The sequence below is a fragment of the Solenopsis invicta genome, chromosome 3, assembly GCF_016802725.1.
Source record: "Solenopsis invicta isolate M01_SB chromosome 3, UNIL_Sinv_3.0, whole genome shotgun sequence".
Lineage (NCBI taxonomy): Eukaryota > Metazoa > Arthropoda > Insecta > Hymenoptera > Formicidae > Solenopsis > Solenopsis invicta.
The window spans coordinates 11,385,224-11,395,106 of record NC_052666.1 but is presented as its reverse complement, the minus strand read 5'-3'; the positions used below and the strand labels follow the sequence as shown (position 1 = coordinate 11,395,106).

Sequence of the window (9,883 nt, the reverse complement as noted above, 5' to 3'; positions counted from 1 at the left end):
TACCCTCTAATATTCTTGTAATTGATTTTGAAAGTGGTGGTCAATTTTGGTATAAAGGAATCAAACAAAACTTGCATGTACTTGATGTTAGCAAATATTTATTACGTTATGGCGAAATAATAATTGACGTCAATGTGGATGGACTCCCAGTTTCAAACAGTTCAACTTTAAAATTTTGGCCTATTTTAGATAAATTAGTTCGAGCGCAAAACTATTCATTATAGGACTTTATATAGGCTATAAAGATCCTCAAAATGTTTATGAGTACTTAAAGAATTTCACTCATGAATTAAGTGATCTTTTTGAAAATGGATTTGAATATGATGACTTACAGTTTAAATTTAGTATACGCCATTATATTCTTAATGCTCCTGCATGTTTTTTTGTAAAGTGCATTATTGCTCATAATGATTATGGAGCTTGTGAAAAATGTTCAGTTACTGGTGAATGGATTGCGAATAGAATAACTTTTGCTGATTTTGATAAATTACTTCGCACTGACAAATCCTTTCTAGATTAAGATAAACCAATTTATCATGAAGATCATTCTCCTCTTATTGCTGTGGAAACTAAAATGGTATCACAGTTTTGTTTAGATGCGATGCATCTTGTGTATTCTGAAGTATTTGAAAGACTTTTTAAAGCATGGTTTGAGTGGAAAGGCTACTTCAGACTCAATTTAGATGCCATTACAGCTATCTCTAACAAACTTGAAATTTGTCTTAAATATTGTCCAAATGATTTTAATAGAAAGCGTCATGATTTTTCAAGAGCACATTTTTACAAAAGTACAGAGTTAGGAAGAATGTATATTTATGATGGCATCTTCGTCTTTTGTGGACCTTTGGATCCAAACATTTATAAACATTTTCTCCTTCTTCAGGCTGCTATTTATATCTTAGGCAGCCCAGTTTTAGTTCCTACAATGTGTGACTATGCTAATAATTTGTTTAGAACGTTTATCAATCATTCTGCAATAATATATGGAGAAAAATTTATTGTTTATAACGTACATTCCATTTTCCATTTAGCAAAGGAATACAATGGACATGGTGAAATAGATAGCTTTAGTGTGGGGTTTTTTTTGAGAATTGACTGAAATCAATCAAAGAGTCTCTTCGATCCTTTTATAAACCGCTAGAACAAGTTGCAAAGCAAGATTTGGAAAAAAGATCGAATTGTTCATTTATCTCCTGAAAAAACCTACATATTTCATTCTCAGAGGTACACTAATCCAAATGAGAGAATTCTTGGTATTCCATAAGAAGATGATTATGAATAATATCACATTTCAACTGAGACAACGAAATTCTTGTGTAAAAACATTAAATGGTGATACTGTGATTATAAAAAATATTATTCACAGGAATGACAATTTCGTGTGTATAGTAGGTAGAAGTATCTTCAAGCCAAAGATTATTATAATTATCCTCTACCTTCTTCTGATATCACGAAAATTTCGTGCTTATCTATTAAAAAGAATATTCTTGAGCTGTCTGATATAAGGAAAGTGTTGGCTTATTCGTATTCCTAACAGTCAATTATACCTTAGCATTCCTTTATTATATACAATATCTGAGAATCATTAAAATAATATTCCTTTGCCGAAAACTGTGACCACCCATCCCTTCCGTTTAGAGTGGCGAACATTGGCCACTACGCCGGGAATTCCCGCACGTAGTGGCACTGTCCGTCACGGCCAAAACGGAGGGTGTAGCGCATGCCACTGATGCGCGCTTTATATTTCCGCGTGATGTGTGCGGCGTAGTACGGCACGGAAATGTCTAGGTTTTCGCGCACTTGCACCATCACTGCGGGTCGTGTCGTCGTGGCTTCGGTGGCAGGCTCGGACGGTGGTGCAGCTACTGGTTTCGGTGCGGGATGTCCTTGGTGCGGTGTTTTCGGTTGTCTGGCCGTCGGTTATGGCAACCGGTGATGCCGGTCGGGTTAGTGTGGCGGGTTTCTCTGCTTGGTTTAGAATTACAGAGCTTGCGGGTAATTGTTCGGTAAGGCTGGCCGTCCCTTTGGTCGTGCTTTCATGGCACGTGGGTCGGCTTGGAGTTGCTGCTGCCACGGTGTGCTTGGTCGCGTCGTCGTCGTTTAGATTGGATAAGTCTCCGAAGAGATCGGAGAGTTTGATGCGGACTAGACTGGTTCGCTGCCTGTGGTTTTTCGACTGGGACTGTAAGGTCTCCAGGAGGCTTTGCCATTTCCTCGCGGTGGTTGCAGAGGATCGTTGTACGGCGCAGCCTAAGGCCGGTGGCTTCCTCTTCCCTGTAGTCAGGGGCGGTGGCCGAGTAGGTGCCCTGGGTGGCAATGCGGCGGCTGTTTTGACAGCGCTCTTGATGAGCTCCTGAGCTGGAGCGCGAACGGGTGCTCTACGGGGGAGCCTAGGGCGTAGTACGGCTGGACTGATCGGCAGGTCGACGAACTGGTCGACGTTGCCCCCAGGTTCGAGGCTTCCGGGTGCGGCAGAGCCGGAAACAGGTCCAGTTTGGCGAGTGGTACCGTCATTGCCTTCTCCCAGAAGAGTTCAAACTCCCGGTCGTTAGCGGGCGATGAGAGGAGTGCGTCCAGATTGAAGTCCATTCTGTTCTTGAATCTTTCTGCAATTTTCGATCTTGCGGAAGGCTCCTTATTTACCCGGATACGACCGGGAGAGATGTCCCTTTCTTTTGGAGGTGGTATATCCTGAACGCGTAATGTTTACGCGGTCTGCTTTTTAGCAAGGTCATTGCCTCGGTTAAAATTTGCCGCTTCATCTTTCGCAGCATGTGTCCTGGAGCCTTCTGCTCCGATGACGTCAGGCTCGGCGTAGGTTTGATCGGGACAGTACCCCAGGTGTGCTCGGACTCGGTCGAGTATCCTCGGTACGTTCGTTGTTGGCTGCAGCGTTCTGGCTCTGGTGTGTTCGTGATCACGGTTTTTGGCAAAGACGATCACGGTTTATCGGTTTACGGTCTCGGTCGGTCGGTAAAACGATCAGTTTAGCGAAAAAAAAACGGAAAACAAGAAAAACGCAAAACGGGGACGGTCACGGTTTGTCAAAAAATAACGCATACGGACATGTTTTATATAAACCTAACCGCGCACAAGACATAAAACACAAGACATAACCGCGCACAAAACATAAAACACAAGACATAACCACGCACAAGACATAAAACAAAAAACATAACCGCGCACAAGACATAAAACACAAGACATAACCACGCACAAGACATAAAACACAAGACATAACCACGCACAAGACATAAAACACAAGACATAATCACAAACAAGACGTAAGACACAAGACATAATTACAAACAAGACATAAAATGCAAAACAATAGCACCCAATAAAAAAAAAAAAAATTTTTTATCTAACATATACATATTTCGTCTTGTATATACATATCATCTTGTTTGTTTTTCGTCCTCATTGTCTGAAAGGTCGGACCAGTCCGACGTGGGGGACTTGATCCGATCGGACACACCTTCGTCCCATTCCTCCTCCTCTTCCTCCTCCTTCACGGACGCTCCTCCATCGTCGTCCCCTTCTTCTTCCTTCTCCTCCTTGATGGGCACTCCTCCATCGTCCCCTTCCTCCTTCGAGATGTTAATAAAAGTTCTTGTCCATCGTGGATCGATCAGGAGTAGTCCAGGCCTGGAGTGGCCGTCGTCCACGAACGTCTCGTACTCCGTGGTGTCCGCAAAGTTCTCCTGGTCCATGACAATGCCCTCGGGCCGATCGTGGCGACTCGCCTTTTGCGATTCATCGTCTGTAACAAAGAAGAGAGAAGATTCGTTAGACTCTTCGGTTTTGCGGGAAGGAGCGGGAGATGAACGGACTTGTAGCCAGTCCGCTAATCTTCCACTATTGAGGTATAATATTTGGAGTCCTTATATATACAAAGCGGTGTCACCTCGGGCGCTTGCGAGAAACTCAGTCATGCGACGCCTAGCGGCAAACTTTGCAACTACCGAAAAATCCAAACTTTCCCGCCCTAAAGAAAGACAATACTTACTGACGGAGTAATTACCGACAGCGGTGTTACCGACAGAGAAATATTCCCGACAGCGGAATTACCGACGGAGGAATTACCGATAGAGAATTACCACAACTCGAAGTCCGTAACGAAGCCGCCGCCGCTGCCGCCCAGAAACTCGTCCATCGATAAGTCTGAAAAGAAACACCCTTTTTTTTTTTTTACGGGGGGAAAATACTCATAGTACCCCGGGTTGGCTAGACCACGGGAGTGTGGGACTCGGGACGCGGTACCCCTCGCCGGCACAGACCGCTTGCGCGGCAGAAAGTTGGCGAGGCCCGGCCCGCCTACCCACTAAAAACCCACCGAGCCCATCTCGCCCCGTTGCGTGGAGGGACCGGGATTGCTATAGCACTCTCCATCATCCCTCCACTGGGGATCGGAGCATGAAGCTCCCCGACGCGCCAGTTCGTCGGGTTGGGAGTCGGGCTTTGCTGGCCCAGCCGAGATACGTCAGCCAGTAGGGCCTAGCCCGACCCCGGGGATGCGGAGCGAAGCATCACGCACCCCCGCGCCCATTTAGGGCCATGGGGCCGCTCCCGACATATCGCCGGTGCGAGCCCCACGCCCAGGGACGAGCGGTCGCCGCCGCCCGCCCCGCCTCCTCCCTCCACGGCGCTCGCGTGGCCGGGCTGGGCGCCAGGGGAGGGAAGACATCTCGCCTGGCGCAGGGCCCCATCGGCCTGGGCCCCGTCCCGTCGCATCCCCCGAGCGCTAGGGGCAGCTAGGGGCGGGCACCCGAGGAGCGGCACTATCGCCGCTTCCCCTTGCCGAGGACGGGCGGCCCCGGGGAGGGCGCACTGGGCGCGCCTCCCTTGGGCCTCGCCTCCCTCGTGGCCTTACTCCCCCTCCGCTCCCTCTGCGGGAGTTGGGGGGGGAGGGGGGACAGAACCACCCGGGCCACGGGGAGGTTATCCCCAGAAGCGTGGCTCACCACGCTGGCGGCGTCACACGCGTCGGTCTCCTCGACCGCGCGCGTCTTTGGCGGCGGGGGCTCCTCCCCGGACTCCGAAGTGTCCGAGGTGGACCCCGGCAGCCGAGCATCCACCGCAGCCGGGGGCCCATCAACTGGGACCCCGCCCGCGGGAGACGCACCCCCCTTGGCGGCCTCGGCCGCCGCCGGACCGTCGCCCCCAACGGCCTGAGCGCCGCGGGCAGCGTCAGCGTCCGGCGGCGACGGAGGCCGCTCCATTTCCATATCCTCCTCTCTCCCCGGATCCGGGGAGGAGGGAGGAGGCCCCCCAGCCCTCCGAGGCATGGGGGGTATTTTGGGGCAGCCCGCGCCACCCGGTCGGTGGCCGGCTGCCCTGTTGCGGGAGGCACACTCGGGACAGAACGGCGGATTCGCGCACTGAGCCCGAGTGTGACCCTCCCCGCCGCAGTTGAAGCAGCACCGGGACCGGTCAAAGTAACCGGGGCACCGGTGCTGCATGTGGCCCTGAGCCAGGCAGCGATAGCATCGCTGTGGAGGCGCCTTAAGCGCCTCCACGCGCGCAGCCGCCCAGCCCAGGGCCACTTTCCCCACCTTGGCGAGCCTCGCCGCCGCCGCGACCGGGCACTGCGCAATTACAGAGCCCATGCCCCGGCGGCCGCGAGTAACTCGACCGACTACAATGTCGGTGGCGCTGCATGCTCCAGCGCATGCCAGCGCCACCGCCACCTCCTCCGGCTCGGTGGAGTCCAGGAACCCGGACACCCGGACCCCCACCCTACGCATAGGGCAGGTTATCCGGATCCCCGGGCCCCCAGCCACCCGCCTCATTTCGGCCGCGAGGCGCTCCGCCGCCGGCCGACTCTCGAGCCGGGGATCTCCAAAAGGACACCCCCGGCTTGTGACACCCTGAATTTGAGGCCCAGGGCGGGCTGAGGGAGTATGTCCCCCAGGTTTATCGCCGCCCTGGACCTCTTAATAATCTCGGTGTAGGAGGCACACCCCGGCTCCACCGTGATTGCCACCACGGAGGAGCGCGGGATCCGCCTCCCCACCGCACGCGGGGCAGCGGACGCCGCACGGGACGTCACCCCCCAGCCTTCCCCCCTTCGGCCCCTTCTTTTTCTTCTTGCCGGGCCGCGAGCCCGGGGGAGGAGGGGACGGCGATGCCGCACCCCCCGCCGAGGCACCAGCACCGGCAACGCCCGGCCGCGGAAGGGAGCGCCCACGGCCGATCTTCGAGGGCGCGGGGGCGGGAGCCGACTTCTTCGTCGGCGCCCCCCCCGCCAGCCCTCCTCTTCTCCTTGCGGCCCACCACGGTCGCCCAACTCGGTCCGTCCGTGGACGGAGCACGAGCGGGCGAGTCCGCAGGGCCGCTGGGTGGCTCGGGGGAAGGGGGCTCCTCCCGCGGAGCCCTGTCCCCCCGACGGCCACCCCTAGCGCGTCTCGCTCCGGTGCCGGCCAAAGCGGGCGCCGACTCAACCCCCACCTCGACCCGCACCAGGCGTCTCTCAATCTCCCCCACCGTCCCCGACAGTCGCTCCAGCATCTCGAGCACCGTCTCCTCGAAAGTGGACGGGTCGGTGACCGGAGCAACCGCCGGGGCCGGTGAGGGACGGGAGGAAGCCCCCCCCTGTCCCGGGACGCACCCGAGGACCCCGATTCGAGCACGAGTGCTCTCCTCGCGACCCCGAGCTGGCCCCGTAAATCGTCGACCTCGGCGCGGAGGGTTCTTATTTCCTCCTCGCGCGCCGCGGCCGACGCGTCCTCGTGTCCAGCCTCATCTCGCCCGAGGCGGCCCATGGCCCGATAGGCCAGGGTCATCAACGCCTCCCGGGCGAGGTGAGTGAACTTTTTCATCCGCCCGGACAAGGCTCCGTGCATTCCGAGATTGGTGCACTTTGACCGGGCAGTTTCTACCTCGCGTAGCCAACCGTCGGCCAAGCCAAGTCGGTTGTGGTGCTACGGGAGATTACACCTATTTCCCGGTCCAGCTCTCGGCGCTGTTCCGGTGTAAATAATGTCGGGGGTATCCTTATTCGCTGCCTAGGCCGCGAATCGGACCCCCCCGACATGTCGTCATCCTCCGAAGAGTCTCGTAGCACATTGGCTCTAAGCCGCCGTGCTCTGAAACCCTCCATGGGCACTCCGTGGAGGCGGTCCTCAATGTCCGCCCCGTCCGAGAGGGGAGACGGAGACCTGAAAGGCCCGCTCCCATCGAGCCGGGGACGGCCACGTGCCCGCTTCCTCGCACGCTGAGTCCCGGATTCGGCGGGCACACCCGGAATATCCGGGGTCACCACTACCTCCACCGGTGACTCAGGCGCGGGAGGGGAAACCGCCTCCACCGCGCCCCTGGAGGTTTGTACAGCCTCCTCCCCCTCTGGCCGATCCACCTCCACGGTGGTGCCCGGCAGAGACTCATCGGGTGAGCTAGGCTCACCCTCGCTCCCCCGGCCACCCCCGCGGATGCGGATCGGCGAGCGCGAGCGCGACCGACGTCGCCCCCCGCCTCCGCCAGGCTGATCGGCATCCGCCTCGCGGCGTCCGCCGAGCAGCCGGCCCGGAGACAGGGAGCGCGCCCGACGCGCCCCGCAAACCGGGCCCCGTCCACCGACTTCCGCCTCGCGGCTTCGATCGGGTGACAGGGCCGACGTCTCCCCAGCGGGAGGCACGGGGGCCTCGGCCTTATCGGCCGGCTCCACCCCGGGCCGCCCACCAGGCAGCGGATTCTCTCCCTCCCCCGCAACCGGTGCGCGGGGTACCACCAACCTCAACTGACGCCGGGCCATCTCCTTCTCGGCCCTGCGCCTGTGCTCCCTCGTGGAGTCGTCCTCCTCGTCGTCTGTGTCGGACACCCCCGACCAGTCGAGCTCCTCCTCAGAGCACCATGGCTCCATGCCGGCGGATTGCCTCCACGCAGCATCCATCTCTGCCATGTGCTGAAGATCCCTAGCGTCCGGCTCCTCGAAGTCGTCGCCGAACAATCTCCAGTAGAACCTCCGGAGATAATCAGAGTACGACCTCGAAGAGGAATCGCGAGGATCATCCTCCCCTACACCCACAGTCGCCCTATGGTCGGCGGAGCCTGCGGGCACTCCGCTCGACCGCCCGTCGTTCGATGACGACAGGGGGGGACCCGGGACAATAGCCCCCCCGTGCCGGCCCTGGGGTGTCCGTTCACCCCTGAGCGGTAACTTCTTTTTTCGTCTGCCCATGTATTGATCCATTAGAGGGGTCTTATTTAACGAGGGGAACCCCACCCTCGCCCCGGAGCCTACTCAGGCCGATGTCCGGGGACCATCGGCCCGAGGCGCCATGGGCAGACGGATCCACCAAGGCGGGGGAAACGGCCCGGCGAGGCCACAGACGGGCGCAAGCACCCGCCCAGGACCACCCCGGACCGGCACCCCCACCCCGGCAGCATAACTGCCGACCAACTAAAATCGTTGGCGTCCGAGACACAAAGCATCGCCCCGCTGTTACACGGAACGACACCCCGCGCCACGGACGCCACCCTTGGATTTTTTATAGAGGTTTACTCCTCGCAGCCCGGGCGGTGAGACCCAGGCCACCGGTCCGTCCCGCACGTAATTTCAGCACGTGACGGATTACGGTATACCAGCTCGGGCGCCAGGGTCGCTGAGATCCCTGAATCTACGGCCTACGAGAGACCGCAGACCCCCTAGCGAGCTCGGGAACCGCAGGAACGCCAATTCCTGTATCTGGAGTCGTTGCAGAGCCTCGGGAGGCCCCGAAACGACTCCAGACCCCTACGGGAAGATGAAAAGAAACACCTAACCTAACCTATCCTAACCTAACTACGTAGTATTAAAAAAGAAAAAAAAAAAACACGTACTTTGTAAAAAATCTGTAATAGGTATAAATAAATAAAAAAATATTTAAAAAATTTTTTTATTATATCAAAAATGTTCGTAAGGCACACAAAAAAAAATAAAATGTATTACATTAATACGTAAAACTAATTTTTTTATTTTTTTACTTTTTTTGCCCGAGGCTCGTCCTCCTCCTCGTCGCTGCTCAAAGTTACTTGAATAATGTTCGTCTCTTTTCTGTAAAAAAAGAAAGAAAATACTATGTTACAATTTCGGACAAGTCTCGTTTCCTGTTCCGCTAACATAACGTATGAAAAATACCCAGGAAAAATATTATTGAACAATTTCTTTTTATTTAATATAACCTAACTACTCACTTGATAGCGTGCTGCTCCTGCAGTTGTTGCTGCTGCTGCATTTGTTGCTGCTGCTGTTGCAGTTGTTGCTGCTGCATTTGTTGCTGCTGCTCTTGCAGTTGTTGCTGCTGCTGCTGCTGCAGCTGTTCCTGGTGCGTATGCACCTCCTGCTGCATGCGATCTAAAATATCGCGCTCGTCTATAACTTGCGCCCGAGCTCTTCTCCTATTCTGTTGGCGCCGCTCGTACATACTGGACCAGACATTGGCCCGGTGGATCCAGTACGATATTGGGCGGAGCCGGCGAGGTCGGCGCCACCCTCGCCCGGCCCGCTCAGCATAAAACTCCTTGATGTCCCTCCGGCTCTCCAAACCGGAGCGGGGCTCCTCCGGTTTGCTGTCCGAAGAGACTTCTGGTAGAAATACGTAGCGAGGCATTCTAAATGTTCTGTAACCAGTTAAACACAATTACAATTACATTACAGAACCTTGTGGCATTCAAAAGGGCTGGAAAAATGCTTTCCAACGAGCTATGGTGGAAGTCTGTAGGTCCAACGGTTCGGAAGTTACGGTCGAATCAAGCTTTTAGACATTTTTTGTCATAAGTCCCGAACGGTTGGAGCTACGGACTTCGGCTTTATGCCGTTTTAAAAGGCTGGAAAAATGCTTTCGAACGAGCTATTGTGGAAGTCTCTAGGTCCATCGGTTCGGGAGTTACGGCCAAAACAAGT

At 55.1% G+C, this 9,883-nt stretch overlaps 1 protein-coding gene across 1 annotated transcript; it reads right to left on the bottom strand.

Annotated features, from left to right (window-relative positions):
• Positions 1-1,738: 1,738 nt before the first annotated feature.
• On the bottom strand, positions 1,739-9,404 carry LOC120357388 (misshapen-like kinase 1). Its single transcript, XM_039447570.1, has 5 exons — positions 9,175-9,404; positions 7,462-7,961; positions 3,479-3,763; positions 2,711-2,902; positions 1,739-2,517 (listed from the first exon to the last, which is right to left on the bottom strand). Exons 1-5 carry the CDS (start codon positions 9,402-9,404, stop codon positions 1,739-1,741), a joined length of 1,986 nt encoding a protein of 661 aa, XP_039303504.1.
• Positions 9,405-9,883: the final 479 nt, after the last annotated feature.